Source organism: Dreissena polymorpha, chromosome 12, assembly GCF_020536995.1.
Source record: "Dreissena polymorpha isolate Duluth1 chromosome 12, UMN_Dpol_1.0, whole genome shotgun sequence".
In the NCBI taxonomy this organism is placed as follows: domain Eukaryota; kingdom Metazoa; phylum Mollusca; class Bivalvia; order Myida; family Dreissenidae; genus Dreissena; species Dreissena polymorpha.
In genome coordinates, this window is record NC_068366.1 from 12,099,536 (window position 1) to 12,125,049 (window position 25,514).

General features: G+C 34.2%; 1 protein-coding gene across 4 annotated transcripts in view; it reads right to left on the bottom strand.

Moving 5' to 3' along the window:
- LOC127854085 (sushi domain-containing protein 2-like) overlaps window positions 1-25,514 on the bottom strand; it is a 67,160-nt gene that overhangs the window by 20,502 nt on the left and 21,144 nt on the right. For all 4 annotated transcript variants that reach the window (XR_008036909.1, XR_008036910.1, XM_052389075.1 and 1 more), the window contains exons 5-14: window positions 13,144-13,312; window positions 12,395-12,504; window positions 10,975-11,110; window positions 9,862-10,043; window positions 9,263-9,426; window positions 8,583-8,700; window positions 4,297-4,469; window positions 2,783-3,051; window positions 2,358-2,507; window positions 104-292 (exon numbers count right to left, since the gene is read on the bottom strand). Coding sequence is in view for 2 of the 4 variants with exons in the window: in XM_052389075.1 (XP_052245035.1) it covers window positions 104-292; window positions 2,358-2,507; window positions 2,783-3,051; window positions 4,297-4,469; window positions 8,583-8,700; window positions 9,263-9,426; window positions 9,862-10,043; window positions 10,975-11,110; window positions 12,395-12,504; window positions 13,144-13,312 (1,660 nt within the window). In the remaining 2 variants the exon portion in view is untranslated. The remainder of the gene's footprint in view (window positions 1-103; window positions 293-2,357; window positions 2,508-2,782; window positions 3,052-4,296; window positions 4,470-8,582; window positions 8,701-9,262; window positions 9,427-9,861; window positions 10,044-10,974; window positions 11,111-12,394; window positions 12,505-13,143; window positions 13,313-25,514) is intronic.

Below are 25,514 nucleotides of genomic sequence, written 5' to 3' on the forward strand. Positions count from 1 at the left end.
ATATTATAACAGAATTTTTAAGAAATTTAAAGTAGTACTACCATTATCCATAAACACAAAGTGAGATTTATATTCCACTAACAAACCAATGAGGTATTCTTACCCTTATAATCTTGCCAGAACAGTGATTTCTCGTTGAACGCTATGTTCTGTCCGTTGACTCGCACGTTGAGATGCTGAGTGCTGCGGTCATAGTCAGGACCTCGTAGCTGAATCTCCACACGGTCTGACGTCCCTTTGTCCTGAACAGCAATCCCCACGAGAGTAACAATGTCCAAAACAGTATGACTGTCTGAAAATGGAAGGACCATTGAGGCTTTTATTTATCTCATGGAAATTGAGCCATCTGACCTTTTTGGGGGGTTAACATAGCCCCAGCCCCGGACCCGCCCAAAAAACAATATAAAAAAAATTGTTTGCATTTGAGGGAAAATAGCATGGTTAGGTTTTTTTTTTTGGGGGGGGGGGATGAGGGTATAATGTTATTTGTGGAATTTATAGGTGGGTAGGAAACAGCATAGTTTGAAGCATTGTTGGAAAATAGCAGTGAAATGAAATATCAGGGGTTTAAAGATAAATTTGATGGTAAACCTGCTTTATTTTAGAAGACAACACTAAGATATCATTCCCTCTATAGAAAGAAAACATGCCTGTGTGTAAAGGAATGTTTAGTTTATATAATGTTGGAATGTATATGTAAGTAGGTAAAAGTTTACAGTTGGTTCTAACATATGTTGTATGTACAAACAAATACATAAAACTGACTTCAAATTAGGCATATAAAAAATGCCTTCAAAACTATAACTAAGAAGGTCATTGACACAAATATATGCCTTTCGTTAAAAAAACAACGCATCTCATTTGATGCCACTAGCTTTCTTTGGCCATATTGTATTGATAACACTCTTGAATAATTACATCAATAATAAATGTAATAATGCTATGTGTATATAGACGAATACGTTGAATTTTAGTGCAGTCAATTGTCTCATAACAACTGAAGGAAACAATGTGCCCCCAAAAAGTCTGTAACAAACATTCACAGTTTGTTTTCTTGACAATTGGCAATATTTATTATTGACAATTGGTAAGATATAAAACATTTATATTCCTCATCTTTTAACGCATTTTATGCATCTTTTCACACTCTTTTGATTGGTTTGTGTGCAATTTGTAAGAAGTTATGTGAACATTTGATCATAAGTATAAGTTAGTCTGAGTAACAGAGAAAAAACACAAATGTTCCATTCAAGTATAAAGAAAGGGCAATAACTCTGAAGTGTATTAGGTAATACGGCTGGTATCAAACTTGACCTCCATTTTGCAGAGTTTGGTGAACATTTTATGAAAACCACATGAGTAAGAGAGCAGAAAATGAAAATGTATTTTTGGTTAACAAAGGGCAATAACGTCGAAAACCTGATGTGAATTTCCTGGTTATCAAAGTTGGTTATGATTTTATGTCAGAAAGTTAGGCAAAGATTGAATATCAACTGTATGATATTAGAGAACACAATATTTGCATGTTGGTATGAATTGCATGAACAAAACGCAATAATTGGGTTGGTTATTTAGCTTGGTCTTAATGTTATGTTAAAAAACTCCAGAAAGTTTGGTGAAGATTCTATGCAAAATGTACAGCTTAGAAAGCAGAGACAATGAATACACCATCCGCCAGCGCATCCATTAAGGCTGATCCAGTAAAACGTCCTAACAAGAGACAGGCGTTTAACAAAAAAGTGATGAATACAAATCCTTATATTTAATTAGTATAGTATTATAACTATATACTTGTGTAACTATTACTTTAAGAAAAAAGTTAACTGTGATAAAAAAACATTAGACCAACCCAGGATACAATCAAAATGAGAGTGAAAACAGTAAAGCTTCGTTATTTAAAAGTCATCAAAAACATTTTCATCTGATTTATGCCACAGGCGCTCGATGGCAATGAATCTATGATCGACAATCCGTTGGGACTTTTTGTAAAATGCAGCTGCAGCCGTGATTGTTATAAACCTGTGTATATATATATTGACAATATCTATATACATAGTCAAACTATCTTTTTTTGTTGTTTTAGTATGTGTAAGCATTATAATAAACAGGTTTATAAAAATCACGGCTGCAGCTGCATTTTCAAAAAGTCACAACGGATAGTCGATCATTGAGTCTTTGCCATCGAGCGCCTGTGGTATATGCATTATAGGTTATTTATTACATATGCAACTTGTAAAATCTCAATTTAAATACATTCATGGTTCTTAACAATTTCTGCTTTAAAGTCATAATGCAGCAAATTATTGAAGGGTTTTGTCTATAGTATTTCAAACATGAATATTAAGAAATCAGTATACCTGTCTTTTCTGTTGGGTATGGATTCCTATTAAAGCGCCCCTGGATTTCTGTGTTTCCACTCCTGAAGAGAACGTAATCACCTGGTCCATACATACGCCGCGGTGATACCCCACTAAATGTCATCACATGACCTTGACCGTAAACACTGGCTGTGAGGCAGAAATTATTCATATTTCATGACTGTTTATATTTTAATAGGCATGCATTTTATTGAGCGAAATAATACCCCGTTTGCTACCAACTTTAAATTAAAAATCTTAAAAGGTCAATGTAAGTATGACTACATGTTTTACAAAAACAACATTTACATCTTTTGTACATCATATATAAAACAGAGAAATATAAGCATGCAATTTACAATTCAAAAGATTTCTTTAAAAATGACGGCATAACAGAGACACATTTAACACAACACAAAAATTACCAGGTATTGGTGGGTTGTAGCCGGCACAGTTTTTTGTAGGCCTCTGATCCATGTAGTAATCACATGAGTTGTACCTAGTCCAAAGGCAGCAATAGTAGAATGTAACCACATCTGCCAGCCAGTGGGAAAGGCTGGGAACATAAAACTTTTTCCCATAGGGGGCTGCCCCCCAATCGTGCCCTTTATCCGGCGTACTGCCCTGGAACGTGTCCTCTGCGTAGATCAGAAGTCCTGTACTACTGTAACAGCACTGGTTGCCAGCTCCGTGACTGAAATTAAAAGAGTTTTAGATATTATTTTACATGGATGTCTTTTCTTAGCAAAAATCAAGTTTAGACAAAAAGTGCGGACGTAACATTCTTATCTGAGACGACACTTTTCACAAAAGAAACTTCCATGACACAACCATTTACAAACCCATAACACAAGTGAAAAATGTAAACAATAAAAAAGGAGCCATCACTCTGGTTGTGTCTGAAAATAAGAAAACCAAAATAAAGATGCACATGTTCACACGCTTTTTAAAAATGTTTGTTAAGTTTAATCCTCTAGTAGCGATACTTAAATTAACGCCTGACATAATATACAATCCAACATATACCAAAGAAGGGCCCATAACTCCAATTTTGACAAAACATCCATAACAAAAAATAGAGTTGCTTAACTTCACAAATTTGATAAAGCTTTTGTAGGTTTTAGCCCTCAGGCAAAAATACCCTTTGAGTTACATGCAACACAAGTGAAAGTATGATTTTTAAAAAATTAATGGAACTTTAACTCCAGTTGCAGGACTGTTGTCTGTTTTTGTTTAGTGACCTTGCCCCCCCCCCCATTTTTTAAAAACGGTTCAAAATTGTGAAAAAAATGAGTAGCCAATTTTCTAAAATTGTGAAAATTAAAGTCGCATACTTTCAGTCGCGAATTTCTCAAAATTGTGAAAAACGGTCATTATAAAAGAAGGAAAAATAAACCTGAGTTGTAATGCCAAAAAAAGCAAACCAAAATATAGAGATCTGCAACTTCACATGCTGATTAGTAAGTTTGTAAAGTTTCAGCCATAAAGCAGCACTACTTTTTAAGTTACACAGTACACAAGTCCAGTTGCGTGGAAAACATCCAAACCAAATAATAGGGGTGCTAACAGCAAATGCTTCTTCATATGGTTGTACAGTTTTCGCTCTCTAGCAGAAATACTATTTAAATTACACGTGACATAAATTGTGATGTTTCAATTAAAAAAAGGGGTCATTACTACATTTATGAAAAAAACACATCCAAATATGGAGGTATGCAAGAACAGATGATGGTTAATAATTATATTATTATATGTTCTGCATTCTCACATCAATTATTTGTATGCCAATTAACAATCTGACTGAAGAACGGATAAACGAACGGATGGGAAAGTGGAAATCTATATGCCCCTTCCCCCTCTAAAGGTTGGGGCGTAAACAACCTGATGAATTTTTATAACAAGTTGTAAATGCGAAACATTTCACATGGTTTCCACCTACACAGGCTGCACAGCTCTCACACAGTGGACTGCTGTAGTGTGGTAGAAGCAGTTGTTTGGATTTTTTGCATTCTGAAGGTTGCACGAACCGTCTGGCTGCCATCGGCCAAAATCAGAGACAGCCTGAGTCAGCGAGCAAGGGCAGTTCAGCAAGTCATCCAGCCAGCTCATATCCTGAACATACCAGAATACAAATGTACAACTTCGATGACACACCGCGCACTGCATGCTGCACAACAACAGAAACCAAACATAAGGTTTTGCAACACCTTATCAAGGGCACTTTGCACTCAGATGCACTAAAAATCCTTGATGCATCAAATATCAATAAATGCAATCTTGGCTTACACTTTAACACAACCTGTTTACACTAAGCTTCTTAGATAAAGATAAAACTTGGGTGAAATTTCTGTAATTACATTGAAGTGTATATCATAAAACCAAATTATGTTAAATCATGTGTTTACATAACGAATATTTTAACTACATAAGAGTGCTTTACTTACATAAAAAACCGTTCAGTTTTCACTTACATTTTAGCAGACAATGTTTTATTACATACTGGCTACAAACAACAATTTAATGGAACCTGCCTCAATAGACTTGTGAAAGCTGTCAATGATTCAAACCATAAATAGAAACAGCATAAAAACCTGCAACACTGCTAAACGCATGCAATTTTTCACACCTTAATTTGCAATAAACAATAGATTGTCACACTTTAACTTTCAATTGCCCCAGTAATGTTAAGGTTGTAATTAATTAAATTGAGCAATTATTTAATAAGCACAATACGTGATGACATATTTAATGGATAAAATGGAAGGTTCGTGAAAAAACTAAAGACCCGCCTGCGTTATATTGAATTCCGCATTATTAAGAGGCATTATATTGTATTTAGATAGTAGCATTCTTGGATTTGAACAAAATAATATACAAGAGGACCATGATCGCGCTTTAGCATTCATCTAATGTCATGGACACCAAATGTTGACCCCTGGAGTTGATAAATGGTACGACCTTAGTTAAACAACAATAAGATAGATGTTAATGAACAAGACATGCGTCCAAATGGTATAGATGCCTCCACGATCAACTTCTGTCTCAAAACACCGCTTATGTCAAACACCAGCTATTAATGGTAAAAAATTAATGCACCTTTTGACTTCTACGTGTGATCTTTACCTTTGAGGTTATGAGAAAATTAATACATGCAAAACTCGGTCTCCTCGTGGTATTCCTTTGATATTACATTTCTAAAAATCTAATTATACATTTGTCTTGTATATAATAAAAAAGTAACAGAGAGGACAAGCTGTTTTATTACAAAAATTTTAACTTTGTGTTGTTATTTTGACTCTGACCTCTATATTAGGGATACAGGTTTTTCACACAAATTGCTGTGTTCTCATGGTACCATAAGTGATAAAATAGCATGATGAATTACAAAGTTATAGGCCGAATAGGTTGTTTTAGCACCAATTTTTATCTTTGAAGTGTGACATTGACCTTAAGGAGTGTTACATTCAATATATTATTTTATGTTAAATGACATTTGTGCCAATGTATTTTTTAATCCTTCATTACATGGCAAATGTATGGCTGCGACAGGAATTTTAAAGCTGTTTTAGGGCCAAATTTGACTTTTGACCTCTAAGTGTGACCTTACTCTTTCAGATAATGCAATTATTGTTCGGCACAAGATGATAGCTCCTCATAGTTGGTATTTGTGGTAAGCTTTTTTAATAAGGCATGATAGAAGAAAAATTCACATTCCCAAAAAACTGTTTGAGAGCCATATTTAATCTTTAAACTCCATTTTTATTCTTTGAACTTTGAGTTACTGGAGAAAAGTTTTATATAAAACTTGTTCAGAAATGATGGGATTCATTTTTACCAAAAATGTCCAAAGTGATCAATTTATGGCAAAGTTATGGTGGCGACAAGAATGTTCAAGATTTTTTATTTCAAACTTTGAATTATGACCTTCACATGTGACTTTTCCCTTTGAAATAAAAATATGTGTGCTGCTCGTGACAAAAATCTTAAAATGGAGGAAACCTGTACAAAATTATTACAAAATTAATCTAAACATGGCAAAATATTTTAAAGATAAACAATCTGACCAATTTTTTTTGAAATAGCATCATAATTGTGGCATTTATTGTGTAAGCATGTTTGTTAGATTTGACATGGTGACCTAGTACTTGGACACATGAGATGCAGATTCAAAGTCAGCGTAGAAAATGTAAAGATAAATATTCCAACCAAGGTTCATCAAGATTAAGTCATACATTTGGCCTAAATGGTGATTTGACCTGGTGACATTGTGTTTTGACGCACACTGTGTCCAAATAAACCTTCTGACAATTTTTCATAAAGATTAAATAATAACTATGGTCACTAGAGTGGTAAGAACATGTTCTAGGATTTGACCGGATGACCTTTGTTGTATGGTCATGATCCAGATTCAAACTTTGAATTTATATTGTCCAGATACAAATTTTAGCCAGGTATTATCAAGACTTGATGACACATGTGGTATCTTGAGTTAACCAGCTTTAAGTTGATGACTCACGACGCAGGGCAAAGGGTGTAAACACAATTGCTCTTCCTTAGCACTTCCGGCGCAGATGAAGACAAATATGCCACTTTTGTTCATTTGGTTACTATTTCAACCACCAACCTGGTATTTTATGTAATGCTTAAATACAATTTATGGTGATAAATAAAATAAAAGTGCAAAAGTTAACACAAATATTTGTTTACAAGTTGCAAGTATACACATCTGTGGCTAATATTTGCCCATGTTCATAAATGTGAATCATTAATTTTACACAAAAGCTAGTCTATATGTGCAAATATGTATTCATAGTCGATATAGCAAGATATGGGACAAAAGCGATATTGAATTTAAGTAAAATTTGCAAATAGTAATCACAATATCAATAAAATTGTTTGATTATTATGGAAAAATGAAGTATCTTGTCCAACAACCTTTAGACATTTTTAAGGTCTAAATCAGAACTTTGTGTTTTAATATGAATAATGCAAATAAAAATGTATGTCAGAGAAGGAGAAGGTATTTCTGACTTCCTTTACCTAAACAGTGTTAATATATTTTCTGACATAACCCATCTTATAAACATAAGAAAATATTAACAGCAAAGTCTACCAAAATTTGACAGCTGATCGTAACTACCCACTCCCATCCCGAACATTGACTTTAAACGCAGCACTGATATAAATATTTGATACATTGGACAAAAACGATCTGCGAAACATACAACATGTTAAAGATATTATACTGATGTACCTCGATATGTATTGATTTCCTCAATAAATTGTACATAATTGATTAAAAAAGTGATATCAATATGTCACTACTGCTCTTGGTTGAGACTGTCAAGTTACAAACGTAGTTTTATTTAAATGTCAGTTCCTCTGTTTATAATGTGATCCATATTTATATTCTGCTTATAACGTTTGTTATAACATAAAGCATATGAAATGTTGCCGAAATGACAATTAAAACGGTAAGGACATTTTATGTTGGATTTACACCAAAGCAGAAGTAGTTGAAGCTGGATTTCAATATATTTTGTGCCTAATGGTAATATGGTTAAAAAAACAACAGTGTGATTTTTTTCCCGTTTGAATTTGCAGTTATTATTTGTGCCAGTTAATTTCAAATCCTATGATGCAAAACAATGTTATAACCCGGACACTTACCTGTATTTTCACTACATATTTTTACATATAAGGAGCATGGAAAAAAGTGTCCCTGTGACGTTGGCCTTGAAGTGATTGATATGGTTGTTCATGCAACATGTCATACATATATTATTAGTATTATTTTGGTAATTTGTTTTAATTTCCATCAGGTACAACAAAGTTATGAGTCAGGCATGAACATTTACTTTGAAAATACCCATATAAGGACTATGCAAATACTTTAAGAGTCCACTGTACCTTGAACTTACACATTGTCTTGATATGATGATCCTTACTGCCAATTTATTTCCAAAATTCACACAAAAAACACAGTTTTGAGCTGGACATGAACATGTACTTTAACTTTACATGTGACACCAGGAATAATGCATTAAAGTTTTGAATTTTAAAAGTTAAAAACTTTTAGAATACCATTTCTTGTCAGAAAAGATTTGTTCTTTGTAGAGATAGGCAGATGTCCTCGGTGATTCTACTGCTCATGTCTAAATTTTGTTCTGGGGTGTGGATATACATTATTATGAAACAATGCATGGGTCCAAAAAATAGACCTACCTGTTTGTCTTGGTTGTACCACTTGACACACATGTCAGTAGGCCAAGTGGTTCCATACTGTGTTAGCATTGATGTCTGGACGTACCAAGCAAGGGGTATCACTTCACTCGACAGATACCTTTAAGAAAGAAAATGTCAATTTTGTTAAAATTCAACATTAAATACACTTTTCCAAAAACAAACACCTGCAATGAGACACATAAATAAATAATGTTACTAATTCAGAGATATTGAAACTATCAAGTAAAATATTTATTGCAAAGGTATTTGTAACATGTCATTATATAAATAACAGTATCTGAATTTTGAAACAAATCCTTTGTTTTAAGTTTCAATTAAGATTATCATAATGCAACCAACCAGAATTGTTTATCAATGAAAGAATCAGGAAATGCATGAAGAATCGTACCATCAGAAAAGCTACATTTTTATGGACAAAGGGCTTTATGCATGTGCGTTAAGTGTTACACCATATAAGCCTGTGCAGTTCTCACAGGCTCATCAGGAAAGCCACTTTCCATATTGTCTGGATTTTTGTTCTGAAGAGACTTCCGTTAAATTTTGTTTCCTTATTAGCATAAGTGCTCTTCCTGATAAAATGTACCCAATGCTGCGGCCACCTAGGACAACACTTTACAAACATGTATTGCGCCATGTTTTCCGAGAGCCAAAATGCTTACATGTATTTCATTGGGAATGCTTTGTCTATCAGTCTGACCTCGAGCAGTCCAATCTCATACTGGCAGTCGCTCCCTGAGCACTGGTGCTGCCTCGGGTCCAGGGTGTAGGTGCCGGCTGAGGCAGGTATGTTGCTGCCCAGACTCGTTAAAAGCTTGTATGAGCCCTAGTTATAATGCATAAACAAGGGTTTAATTAGGTTAATGCTAACGTGTCAAAGGGACGTTACACTCAGTGACAAATGATGCATCACTTATAATCAGGCATACAAAACGGGATATTAATGTGAATGTACTCAAGTTACTGATCACACATTTTTTGTGTGTGTGTTCTTTTATATGATATTGTGTTGCAGGACTCGACATTAATGGTAGTCCAACTATTGGAAGAACCAGAATATTTGTCAAAAGTAATAAAAGCAAAAAATAATCGTCCTGTCCAACAGAAAAAATAAAAAAATAAAAAAGCAAGAATTTGGTTTAAAAAAACAACACAAATTTGGCTGGAATTTCCTTTCAAAACTTTTTATTTCGGACAATTAAACAAGTGTGTTTTAACAATGGTATACAATATTTCTGTAAAAAATGCTGGTACTGATTACCATTTCATTATCTTCCTTATAGCCAATCAGGTTTATTTTCACACGGTCATTAGAATTGTTGCTAAGCAACTCTGGCTTCCAGGTCAAGGTCAACTGTGAGGGGTCGCGATCGTGCCAGGTTATGTTATCCTTACTAGACACAGTAGTCACATGTTCTCCCTGAGACAGTCTCCCGGGAAACACTGAATACATAATAATTTAAATATGAGGTTGTGAAACAATTGTATCTCATATTTATCTCACATAATAGTTACGCCGAAACAATGTTTTGGTAGGGATGGCAAAATTATTAGAATATTCGAATATTCGTTTGAATGGTCACTTTTTAGTTATTTGAATTTTTTTTCACGAGACAAGAGCAAGAAGAGGTCAGTTAAACGGAAAAAAATATATGATGTAACATATGTACGCTGTACAATATTGAATAGAAAGACTTAAACTCAGCCTTTTAGAAAACAGACGCTGTGTGAAATGGACAACACAGTAGTAAACATGAAATTACATTTATTTTCCGAATTGTATATTCCCAATCTGACAAATTCCTGATGTATATATTTAGGTGCTAGGAAACAGCAATGTTTGTACATTTGTGTGCTTTTTCGTTCATTTTAATTTATTTAAAATATCTAATGACAATACACTGTTCACAGTAAGAAATTATTAATTGTTTAACATTTAACATAAATAGACAACACAAAAGTTTCTGCACATCTCTATTTTCACCAACAAACTTTTATGTTAATGCATGCAAGCATGTATAGCCTGCAGGGCTCATAAAGGACGACACTTTCCGCTTTAAAGGATTTTTTGTTTAAGGCAGTCTCTTATAAACAAAAATCCAGTCAAGGCGGAAAGTGTCTTCCCGTATTAACCTGAATAATATTAAATGATACTTTACACATGCATAAAGCTTCATGTTCCTAGAGACCAGCTCATGTATATGGTTTGCTTTTCGTTGTTTAGTTTTAAAGCGGGTTCAAATGTTGACAGCCCCAAATTATATTGTGCCATGTGTACTATCAATCAGAGGAATGCGATCCTGGTGGTAACTGAAATTGTATCATTGAATACTTAAACAAAATAAGACAAATAATAAATATCTGAAATAATCACCTATGAAGAAATCTGTAAAGTATGTTTTGCCATTGGCAATGAGAGACACAGTGATGTTGTCTCTGACCATTAGACGTGGCACCATGCAGCGTACACGGTTAGGGCTGATGAACGTGGCATTACTCTCATCGGTACCCTGGACGTAAAGGAGAAATATGCAAATGTCACATTGAACATCACGGTGAAAACTGAGTTTAATGCAGTGTCGTCCGAGATAAGCCCGCTGTGCAGACTGCACAGTCTAAAAAGGGGGAAAATTTTTCAGTCATTCTTGAATACTGCGTGCTAAATGCACAGGCAAATCTGGAGTGACACTTTACACACACACACACACACACACACACACACACACACACACACACACACACACACACACACACACACACACACACACACACACACACACACACACACACACACACACACACACACACACACACACACACACACACACACACTCACACACACACACACACACGCACGCACGCACGCACGCACGCACGCACACACACATACACACACACACACACACTAAAAGCAGAGTTTTCCCACAATTAATCTTAATCTATTTAGCTCACTTAATAATTTCTGCTTTTTTTGTGAAATGTACTTTATGACGTTAAAAATAAAACAAAATAAAACTAGTGAATGATACTTGGATGTTTATTCTTTCAAAAACTGAAATCATCGTATGTCAAATAGAATTACATATATGACATATACACAAAAGACTTTAAATTATGACTTCACTTTAGTAATATGAATATAATAAAAATACGGAATCTTTCTGGTTTGATAGATGTATAAAAAGTGCATATTACAGTGTAGGCATCTTACTTCAGGCAAGGGGCTATTTATGCCTCTTGCTCAGGATGACATGTTCTGCGGACATTTGAAATCAAATAGAAAAATGTCCTTATATATAAATATTTGATACGATTTTCTTTTCGTTCGGCTTTAAATTTGTCTATATATTATTAAAAGTAAACCAAATCTTGAGCTTAACATATTGAATGTTTTTCAAACAGATTTTGTTTCTTGTTACAGTTACCCATTGCATATTTCAAAAGACAAGAACATGAAGAAAATTATGAAGCATGATGGGAATGATAAATACAAAAACTTTTAATAATTTAAGATAAAGAGAAGTTTTTCTTGCTTTGCTCAATTGTGATATGTCAACACTAATTGTGATATCTATATAAATATATTCTATATTGTTCTGTACATTAACGTCTATAAGGGTTTAAAAACTAATTTCTTGGCCATGGTTGCCAACACTTAATTTAAATTAACACTTGTACAAGTATTGTAGGAAATGTTGTGGCTCAAAATATCCAAAATTGGCTATTGCGCTCATGTTTATTTCCATTTGATTTGCATTAGTACACCCACCTTCATGACGTTCTTCCACACTAACCTGTCCAAATCTGCATCTGTAATGTTGATTCTTTTCAAAGCAGGGACCGGATACATCAATCATTTTACCTCCAAACATTCCCGCAAAGGTTGGGTAAATACTAAGTTGATCTGGAAAAGAAAATTACTTTTACACACCTGATTGTACTAAGCAAAACAGTGTTATTATATAATCAATTCCAATTATATCTCCTCTATTGCCAAGTCATCCAGGTGAAGGTTTACCATAAAAGGTTTTCCAGAATTTTATATGCTTCAATGTACATGTAAATTATACTGATTTTACTGCAAACCAAATTATGATGTCACATTAACTCAATGTGTATCTTGTAAGTACAAGAACATTACGGATGAATGAATTAACATAAAAAAGTATGTTAATATATGTAAAACTTACCTACAAACATAAGTAAAAACACACAAAAAACAATAATGAGCCTTGTTCTGGGAAAAAGAGTTTTATCCTTGCTCATAAAGTGTAATGTCCCAGATTAGCATCTGCAATCTGCACAGGCTAATCATAGATGCCACTTTGAGCTTTTATTGTGTTTTTTATTTATTGGAATTATCTTCTGAGCAACATCTCAGTCTAGGTGGAATGTATCGTCACAGATAAGCCAGTGCAACGGCATCATGAACCACACTTTACGCATATGAATTAAGCCCCATTTTTCCAGAGCAAGGCTCATATGTAAAATAAAACAAAATACATTAACAAAACAAAAAATATTAATTCTTTTGTCAATTAACCTGAAAAATAATCCGTAGAGCACCCTGCTCTGACAACACGTCCTGGAGATATCTTGAATACGTATCTTCCTACAATGTCACTGCTCTGTTGGGTCTTAAGATTTTGGAGGTCTGTTTTACGAGAAATGATGTCCGTCCAGCCAATCGTGTTGCCACCGTTAAAACCGGCCTGAAAATTGGATTGATGATACAAAACAAACAATAAATCATTTAATCATCAATTAACTAATCTTAAATGTGCTCACACAAAGCAGATCATCATTAATCAGCTAATCATTAATCAGATCATCATCAATCAGCTAATCATCAAGTAACTTATAATACATATGCTCATTAAAAAATCAGATAATCATCAATCAGCTAATAATTAATCAGCTAATCATCAGTCAGCAAACATCAGCTAATCATCACTCAGCTTAACATCATCTATATGCTTATCATAAATCAGCTAAACATCAATTAGCATAACATCAATAAGATAAACAGTAGTTTAACATTTAATAGTATTGTTTTCAAATGGAAAAATGAATAATAACACACATTTGTAGGGGAAGATATGTTTTATCCTGAATCATCTTTAAACAGTATCCAGATTAAGTTTGCAAATCCAGATTATTTGCAAACTTATTTTTTTTTATTTATTGAACAATTGTTATGAAATTTTGCATATTTGTAGGGGGCATTGAGTACATACATATAATTGAAAAAAAAGAGTTAAAATGTTTTTGGAAAGTAGAGTTATTTGATGATAAAGTTGCCATCCCCCGTTGGATCCCAACGGAGTTTTGGCTCCCCCGTTAAGAATTGCAATTCTCCAACGGGAGTGTTTTGCCAGACGGGAGAATTTTACCTATATTTTACAAAAAATGTAATTTAAATATTATGCTTTGTTTTCTGTTTCAATGTTTACAAATACACATGTTTAAGTTATAATTGTAAGAAATATGTACTTAAATAAGAAAATAAAGTGTAGATTTTCTTCCCCCGTGGGGTTTTGACGGCGGATCCCGTCCATCTCCCATTTCCATTAAACTCCAACGGAGTTTTCACGGGGGACCCCGTCAATCCCCCATTTAAATTAAACCCCAATGGGAGTTTGACGGGGGATCCCCGTTTAACTCCAATTTATAAAGAACTACAATGGGAGTTTGACCAGAGAAGGGAGGGGGGTCAGACTTCAATAAACAGGTTATACCCATTGCAATATATTCCATTGTATAAAGAGTAAAAGACACCAAACTTTATTAAATAATTGATGTTTTCTTTTAAAGGTTCCAAAATCAATTTATAATTTTTGAATTTTCTTAACTCGGTACGTTACGTTGAATAAAATGTCTTTTTGAAAGAGATTAGACCCACATATTGCTATTTCTGGAAAGATGAATTTAAAACGTTCCATAATTTTGAAAGACTGTATAAATAATATAGTGACTTATCTCGAAAATATATTACATTTACCTTTTGATAATCCAAACGTTGCTTTTATCCATTTCTGTGATGATAAATACAATCCAGAAAGACAATAACATTGGAAGCATAATTATTGTCATTCGGAATTGTATTTCTTTTGCTGTTTATTCCCGTGTAACAGTTTTGGAGGTTTTTTTCCTAGAAATTTAGCTTGCAAACATTTTCGGTGCAATGTCGTACCTTAGTGTACCGGTTACATTCCACAAGTTTTGTTTTTTTTCACACAAAATGCCTGAATAGGGCAGTGTGTTAGGTTCATTTATTTGTTATTGTAGTTGTTTGTTTTTTATCTTTAACAACACCGTGCACTGGTAGCGTTATTAGCAGAGACATGCGGGAGTCTTCATGAAACATACTGTACTGGCTAGTTTCAATTATGGGACACACCACTTCTCCAATAGAATCGATGATGTTTAAATACATTTGAGTTATATTTGCAATTTCAGTTATTAACTGTTTTGTTTTCTGATAAGGATATGATATCCCAGACGTTAGTTCATGTGCTGTCTTTTTCCCTCTAAACAAACAGACATATAACACCAAGGACTTATATCACTTTTCATTATTGTGTATAAAATACAAAATACCACACACAACTGAAATATTTGATATAACCCATATAAGCAGTATGATTACCTTTCTAAATGTAATAAAAACTTAATTTTCAATCATGAACTAGTAGTTTCAGGAAAACAGGAAACCAAGAAAAAATGTGAAACCAACAAAGGCATAGAATTGTGAAATATGAAAGCCAGAGTTCTCGACTTATGATTGTTGAACGCTGCACTTCTATACACCACAACCTACCTTTGTTCGAAGTTTGATGTAAATGGGTCTTATTGTAATTACGTTATGACCCGGACAATAAAAAAGTGAGATAAATAAAGTAATGAAGGGGCTATAGCTATAGTTCTTCTGCACTGAACTTCTAATCAGTGAGATCTATCCATATATGCATATATGAAGTTTCAAGTGAATAGGTGATATAGTTAAAGACTAAAACTCCGGACAAAGTACTGGAAGCTGCCCGACCCCAGGCATGACATAATTAATCCCTTAATATTGACTCCATTGGTCATTGTCGACTCCGGTACTACTTACGTGTACCCCAGGTACTCTTAAGTATACTTACATGTACCCCGGGTACGGTAAATATACTAAATCGTACCCGGTCGATATTAGACTGTACTTGAGTTGTATTCCCGCCTAAAATCCTATGTCGTAAAACGCGCTACCGATTATCTTAAACAAACTTCTATTTAAAAAAAACTGCCTCAACATGCTTTGTGAGTATGAGTTTCGATAATATAGAGCCATTTTACAGAAAATTGACATAAATGTGAATATATTCAATTAAAAACAAGATGTGTTTGTGAAACACAATGTCCCCCTCATGACGTTTGACCTTGAAGGATGACCTTGACCTTGTGAAGGATGACCTTGACCTTTCACCACTCAAAATGTGCAGCTCCATGAGATACACATGCATGCCAAATATCAAGTTGCTATCTTCGTGAAACACAATTTCCCCCTATATGACGTTTGACCTTGAAGGTTGACCTTGACCTTGTGAAGGATGACCTTGACCTTTCACCACTCAAAATGTGCAGCTCCATGAGATACACATGCATGCCAAATATCAAGTTGCTATCTTCAATATTGCAAAAGTATTCATAAAATGAGCGATTTTGGCCACATATATTTGACCTCTGACCTTGAAGGATGACCTTGACCTTTCACCACTCAAAATGTGCAGCTCATGAGATACACATGCATGCCAAATATCAAATTGCTATCTTCAATATTGCAAAAGTATTTATAAAATAAGCGATTTGGGCCTCATATATTTGACCTCTGACCTTGAAGGATGACCTTGACCTTTCACCACTAAAAATGTGCAGCTCCATGAGATACACATGCATGCCAAATATCAAGTTGCTATCTTCAATAATGCAAAAGTATTCATAAAATGAGCGATTTTGGCCACATATATTTGACCTCTGACCTTAAAGGATGACCTTGACCTTTCACCACTTAAAATGTGCAGCTTCATTAGATACACAAGCATATGAAGTTGCTATCTTCAATATAGCAAAAGTTATTGCAAAATGTTAAAGTTGGCGCAAACAGACAGACCAACAGACAGACCAACAGACAGGGCAAAAACAATGTGTCCCCCACTACTATAGTGGGGGACATAAAAATAGCCGACAACGACCGATTAAGCTTTAAATTCCCGGGTACGTTTTAGTATATTTACCGTACCCGGGGTACATGTAAGTATACTTAAGAGTACCCGGGGTACATGTAAGTAGTACCCGAGCCGACAATGACAAATCGAGCCTTAATATGCCCTGTATTTGACAGACATATAAAAGAGACAAATGGAAAGGATGAAAAAAACAACACAGCAGTAATTAGTTTTATCAGAGACATAGATAACAGAGATAACAGAGATAGGCAGCTCGCCAAATATAGGCAAACTCTCGCGCATCCAGTGGTTTTAGCGAGATAGGTTTAATTTTAGTCTGTGCAATAAAAGAATGCATGAACATAGTTTTTACAATTTAATGATATTTCATCAAAACTTCATCATTCATAAACACATATCAATACAACTGGCATAAAAAATAAGCAATTTATTACACGTATTAAGCAAGTTGTTGATATTACAAAATTAATAACATATCGGGAGAAAACAGCTAATATTCTGCAGTGATGCAGGCAACAAACATGTAAGCATAAGAGCCATTATCGTATGGGGCAGGGTATTAATGTTGCTGAAGGAAATTCATAATCACATAAGAATTTTTCATCATGGAGATTGGACTATAAATGCGACTGAGAGTGTTAACATGTTTTTACCATAGTCATGTAAGGAAAAAGCCCCGCCCCTTGGTGGCCATGTTTTTCATGATATCATTGGGACACTCTATAGAGTGTAAAAATGTTTTTCGAATCTCGGACAATCGCTCCTACGCTAAATTTGACAGACGGACAGTCGCTCCTACGATGTTTTGACACGATGTTTTGACAGGGCGGAAAGTCGCTCCTACGATGTTTTGACAGGGCGGACAGTCGCTCCTACATTATTTTGCCAACCCGGACAATCACTCCTACATTATTTTGTCAACCCGGACAATCGCTCCTACATTATTTTTGACTCCACGGCAAAACATATTATTCGCTGATCAAAGGCTTACACCTATAATTAACCAACAATTAAAATTGCCAACCTGTTAACAGAAAGCCAATTTAATTAACATGAGCCGATCAATTTGATTTTAATTAATTAATTTACTTACTGACAAACTATGTTACAGTTTGTCGATTCTGTAAATATAAGGTAGTTATAAGGGCACTTTGGACAATGGTTCCTACATTTATCCTATCAGGGACATTCTTTCCTATATTACATTTATTGGAATAAGTGCCATTTTGCGAATGGAATAAACATAAAAACCGCATTAAATCAATAATTGCTATAACAACAATGGTAGTATCAATCGATAATGACCACTTTGACACCTATGATGTGCGAACCGTGCATAAAGATTACAGAATGGCGTCACATTAAAGGGGCCTTTTCACAGATTTTGGCATGTTTTGAAGTTTGTCATTAAATGCTTTATATTCATAAAGGTAAACATTAAATTTTAAAAGATCCTGTAAAAAATCAAAAATAAAATTTAAAAAAGGAAAACAAAAGTAGCCCGCAGCAGGACTCGACGTAAACAACGCATTAGCCAACTGAGCTATCCTGCCAAGGATACATAAGATGCGTATTTTATACCTTATATCATCGTAGTTTCACAAATTTAAACGACATCACTAGAACTTTCCAAATCATTCAATCGCTTCAATCAATTATACATTGAATACAAAATTCATGAAATGCAACATAATGGCGAATTCAAATGTACAGACATTTTCGATTTCAAATTTAAATATCTGGCTTATTTCGCATTTTTCGACACAAGTTGGCAATTTTAATTGTCGGTTAATCATAGGTGTTAGCCTTTGATCGGCGTACACTACATTTTGCCGTGGAGTCAAAATAATGTAGGAGCGACTGTCCGGGTTGACAAAATAATGTAGGAGCGATTGTCCGGGTTGGCAAAATAATGTGAAGGGGGATTGTCCGCCCTGTCAAAATATCGTAGGAGCGACTGTCTGCCCTTGCAAAACATCGTAGGAGCGACTGTCCGCCCTGTCAAAACATCATAGGAGCGACCGTCCGCTTTATCAAATTCAGCGTAGGAGCGATTGTCTGTAGGAGAGATTGTCCGGATACCAGGTTTTGCTATAGCTATATATAGACATATAAGGAAAAATGCCCCACCCCCTGGTGCCCATGTTTTTTAACCAACCGGAACCATTTTTGAACTTGCCCAAGATATCATTTTGACAAATCTTCAGACCAAGTTTCATGATGACAGACAATAAACGGACAATAAACCGGAACAATTTTTTAACTTGTCCAATATTTCATTTGGAAAAATGTTCTGACCAAATTTCATGAAGTTTGGACAATTAATGTTGCCTCAAGATTGTTAACAAGGCAAATGTTGACGCCACACAACACGCACTCCACGACTGCCAAAAGGCGATCAAAAAAGCTCACCATTAGCACATTGTGCTCAGGTGAGCTAAAGGGCAAAAAGATAATCACTAGAAATTTGTTCCCACAAAAAATGGTTCTGGGCAACTTCCTAACCATGAACATATTCAGTAGTGTGTCCTGCTTCATTAACACATACTTTCATCCTTAAATATGTTTTGCCATGCTTTGATCTGAATGTAAAAAGCGAATGTCCAGGTCTCTAGCGTGCGTATTGACAATAAATTGCTTTGGATCACTTCGTTCAGTATGTAACACTCAACCCTGATAGGCACAGTGATCTCAACTTGACAGTCTCCAACGTCAGCTGAGTCTAGTTCTGTTGTTGACGATGACTAACCACACTGAATTGCTTTGTCTTCATACAATGCAGTGTTGAGAGTAGTATCATCCTCAGTTCTCAGTTATGGATTCATCCTCATCGAGCAAGAAACCATCCTCAAGCGCTGTTGGGGATGATTCATCATGCCGAGATGGCTTGTGCTTCTTCTGCACCCCATAACTCAGTCACTCCCTCCTGGGCATGGCCAAACTGAAAATACAAATGAGCATATCAGATGAACACCAAATAATATAAAATGTATTATATGCTATTCTAAATTTAGATAAAACAAGAGATGTGTTCATCAGAAACACAATGCCCCCTACTGTGCCGCAATTTGACCTTTGACTTTGAAGAATGACCTTGACCTTGAACTTCCACCACTCAAAATGTGCGGATTCATGAGATACACATGCATGACAAATATCAAGTTGCTATCTTCAATATTGCAAAAGTTATGGCCAACGTTAATTTTTTTTCGGACGGACGGACAGACTGACATACTGACAGTTCAACTGCTATATGCCACCCTACCGGGGGCATAAAATATAAAGGCCTCATGGAATTTATAAAGAAGGCACATAAGCATGCAATTTATAATGTTTCATATGTGAATTATTTTTCTTTCTATCAGCATTTTAACCATTTTAACCCAACAACATTCAGGCTGTTTAGTTGACTTGTTACTGCATAATGTAATAATGGCAATTTCTCCATAAGATACAACAGACTACTGCAGTTGACGGCCAGTTACCTTTAAAATAGGATTTATGTGTGTTACATGAATATTGTAACTTAAAAACTCTTCCATTATACAAAATTCCTTTTCTTGTGATAGAATGAGCTTCATTTTTATAAATTCATTGTCATATTTCAGCAAATGAACACAGAAAGACAATAAACAACCAATCCACCATTTACACCACACAATAACTGGTAATAAGACAAAACGCTGTCTTATTTCCAGGTATTGTGTGGTATTTAATATTACCTGAGCTAAGACACCTTATTAAATTATCTTCCTATATTATAAATTGATCAACAAGCACCTGTTTTAAATTAAATTCTTAGATTTAATATTCCTTGATCAATGGATTAAAATTATAAATTATAAATTAAATTCTTATCTTAATTATTAAATGACTCTTGTTTCAAAACTAAATTTATAAATTAAATCATATATTAAATGATCAATTTATTAAAACTTTCCTTAACTTATAAAACTGAAGCACTTTTTTAATTAAGCACATTCTTCGATGATTGTAACTACACAAAATAAACAAACCATTATTTATACTAATTTACACAAAGTAAGATTGTGAATGAGAATGAAGTCAAATTATAAATGTTTAAATTATTATAAAAAGTTGATTTAATTGGGGAGGGCTAATCTCTTATCTGGCACCATACTGTGTCTGCCATTATAACTTTGATATACATCAAATGATATACATCACCATTCGGTGGACGGACGGACTGACCGACATGTACAAAAAATCTACCCCCTCTTCTTTGAAGGGGGCATAAATATGGGAAACCATAAAACTATTGAAATCAGAAATCTGCTTATATATAAATGCATGATAGATTGATTATTAAATGAGGCATGTATTGATATGTCTTACGCTAATTACAGCATTTAAACTTAGAGCAGATAATAAAAAGATTTTTTAGAGAGTAAATTTTCCCCCCACAACTAAAATTGTGTACATAACATCTAACTGTATTTTTTTCTTTATCAATTGCGGATTTTACAAATTCACTTAACTTTGTTAAAACAGAAAGAGCTTTCTCTTACATCACACATTCTCACAAGTCATATATTTGTACAAAATGCATAAACATATTTTTGGTGTTATTTTGATGCATGTGTATTGTGTATTTATTATTATGGTAGTTTGATGTTTAGCTGTATATGCTTATGTCGCAAATAAACTCGCTGTTCTGTTCTGTTAATTTTATAATATTGGGATTTATTGTGCTCGAATCAAAGTCAGGGGAAGTCTACACTGTGTATTAGCAACCTGCTGTGTTGATCACTATCTTATTAGCTCAATACACAGGCACCTGGCTACTGTACTGGAAAAATTGGATTTACTGCCAAAATAACTGATTTCATTTATTGCTAAATTGTTGTGTACCTTAAAAAAACGCTCTACCATTGTCTTATATTTATACCGTTTGAAAAAGTTAATGACAATTATTGCAAGCATCCGTTTTATTTACCATTATTATTTTAAATACGCGTTCAATGGCAAATAATACAGGTAAAAGCATTATTTGATGTGGATATCAGTACAGTTAACAAATGTTAATAAATGTCTATATATTCTAAGCATAGCATACGCAATTGTATAATTCCGAACTAATATAATTTACTTTAATATGATCTAGCTAGAATCAACATCAACATGGATCAACATCACCGTTGTACTTTTTATTTAGTTTTCAGTAATCTGTCCTTGAAATAGAGGTAGCCTTATTAAAGACAGCGCTAAGTGTGAAAGTGGAGATTAAGAAATAAGATCTATTGCATCGCACTGGCGGTATAGCCTGTAGTCTTAAATAAGACACATTTAAGACATGGATAAAATACCAATATGACACATATGAATCTTTCATTTCTTCAAAAAATAAGCACGTAGTCACATATAAATAAGACACATTTAAGACACAGAAACAATATGAATAAGACACATTTGAATCTTTCATTTCTTAAAAAAAGCATGTGAATCTTTAGAATACAATATAAAATAACATGTATTACTGACACATTATTCTCAAACAACATGTTTAATTAAAAAAATGTATCCTTACAATACTCAATATCCTTTTACAATGAATTTAACAAGTTTTCTTTAATGACCGATTCATCAAAGAAACACAAATTCCCAACCATTAACAACATGTTCAATTAAAAAATAAATGTTTCTGTACAATATTCAATATCCTTAAAAAATATTGCTCAAAAATCTGTTTTACTATATAACGTCTGGCATTTTTACCTTTGGCATTTTTACCTTTGGCATTTTTACCACTTTACCTCTGGCATTTTTACCGCTGGCATTTTTACCTCTGGCATTTTTACCTATGGCATTTTTACCTCTGGCATTTTTACCGCACACCATATAAATGGGTATCAAAAAGTAAATTTCAGTAGCGTTAAAGATATCATAGCAAATTTAATAAGTATACTGTATTGATATGACAGAAATTAAAATTCAAGTATGAAATGTGTCCACTTTATCAAATTCTAGTAGTTAAATGGGTCCAGTTTATAAAACTAAATATTGCTGGGCCAAGTGTGAGGTTGAGCGCTCTATAACCAGGTTTAAACCCCCAATGCTTTGCATTGACCGTTCCAAGGCGGTGACCCCAGCTTTATTCATATTTTGTGTTTATGTTGGTTTGTATTGTGCTGTATTGTGCTGTTTTGTACTGTTTGGGCAATCGGTCACTTGCCTTAAATAAAGGACCAACTAATTGTTTTTAATGAAAATTCAATACTGCTCCAGCAGCTGGAGTTTCACTTCTTTATATTGTATTGAAATGGGTCCACATTCTCAATGGTATCGTATACAAATGGGTATGCTTTAAAAAAAATTATTGTATCAAAATGGGTGTACTTTATCAGAGTTCCAGTATAAAAATGGGTCACATTTCGCAAGTCTCAGCGGAACAACCCCCCCCCCACCCCCCGGGTTTAATGTCCAGGTGTTTGTTACCCCTCACAGCAATTGCTAGGGAGGGGGGGGCTACATCTTGTTCGGATTTCAACAATTTTAATGTTTAAGTGGTCATTATTTTATGTTATTTTCTATTGATGCAAAGAAATACTTAAATTACTTCCCAAAATGTATAATATATTATAACATCATTATTTTTTTGCAAGCATTCCCTACACATTTGGCAACGTCAATATGGTGAAATAATCAAAAATAATATTTTCATGATATTGTTGAAAACACAATAAGAATCTTTTATTGACATACCATATATATATATCGCTCAAATCAGCCAATGGAATAAATGAAGTGTCTTTATTTGTGTCTAGCCGCAGGAAATTTTATTGGACAGTCTGTCTTACAAAGGTCAGGTAAGGTAAAAAGCTGGCTTAGACAGCTTCCACGAGAAAGTACAATTGAAACATATACATGTAACTGTTAAGCATGTGCTAATTATAACAAAAAACAAAACCTGCATATTTAATTGGCTCTGGAGATAATCTGTCTACTGGGGTCAGTGATGTCCCCCAATAGCTTATCTTATCAGTTAATTTATAAACTGCAGTGTGATAGCTCTTATAATGAAGTGAAGCAAAATGTCTATGTCACAAAAGAATGTTACTCTCAGTTGCAACTGGGCAGACATGTGGTGATTAATGTTTTTTTCATTGATATATTATTAATTGGTAATCTCAACCAAAGTGATCAAATTGATTACAAATGTATTAATTCATGCATTTAATAATATTTGGGCTTCTAGACCCTTTATCAACCACTGTTCATCTATAAAAAAAAATCCTATTCTTATTAAGGGTGTCATGATACGCTCCCCTTCATTACTATACGTATCGCGGTACAGTGTGTACGATACAATACGTAACGGGATACGTATTGTCAGATGGAAACAACATACAAACCATTTTAAACCATTTTTTCAATTTTATTTAAAGACCTCTACATACATTCATTTCTTTATTTTGTAAAAAATGTTATTTTATTTTAAATCCATGATTACAAAATTTGTCATTTAAAAATGTGATATGAGATGAGAATTTCCGTTAACATTGATCCAATTACTGTGCCACATATTTTATTGATTGCGCCAATGGAATCTTTCTTGCCGCGTATTGTTACAACATCCAAACATTTAAAGTTTACTTGGCGCGTTGGCGCATATGAAAAATGCTGTACCGTACCATACGCACTCGAAGGCGTATCATGCACCGTACTGAGAGGAGACTATTACGATATACCGTCCCACAGAGTACCGTGACACCCTTAATTCTTATCCTATTACCTTGCACAAAAAAGAAAGATACATGGTACTGCACGATTATTGCATTTGATGTTCATGGGCATTTGAAAAGCGCGGTCACTCATTCAACTTCTATCAGAAAGGAAAGAAAATGCCAGAGTCTCTCCACTGGTGCAGAAGTTGCATGAATTGCTTTTTCAAAATGTAACTTGTATACATGGGTTAACATGGTTCACTAAAATTATCATGAAATCAATTATTTGACTGATTACTTAACTGTTCCCACACCTAATTAAGCTCCAACACTTATTTTTTGCATAAATGCAGATCATCAATGCAATAGACTGTATTCGGAACTCCACTAATCGTTAGGTACAATAAACTTTTTACCATTATGACCCTAGTGTCACATGAATATTCTGGTACCGTACTTACTTAGTTTGAACAAGACTATTTCCAAGCAATATAAGTCCAATACCGATGAAACTCCACCATTTTCAGCAATATTTCTAGTCTATTTGTTGCCATACCAATCAGAATTATGACAGACAGAGCAAAAACCATAAGTCCCCTCCATTTTCACCTGTAGGGGGAATAACAATACGCATTCCCGTGGATCTAGGTCAATTTTATTTGTACCTCATGTAAATTAGCGGAAAAAACAGTTGTAGGCAAGTTCCAAATAAGAACTATTGTTCAGACTTAATCCCTGTAAATACCCCTCGGACCGAGAGCTATCAGAGATCTACACCACTTGAGTAATTAACTACATGAGAAGTTGGCAAGTGTCTGATGTTGTTAATGTGTCATTTGTCTTCATGAATTGAAATTGAATCTGCTTTTTGGTCAAAAGTAATCATAATCATAAAATAATAATGAGTAATGACCTCTTGTAGAGGTAATCTATAAAATTATTATTTAAGTAATACAAAAGCTATAATTAATGATCAATCCATGATTAATGAAAAAGTAATCAAT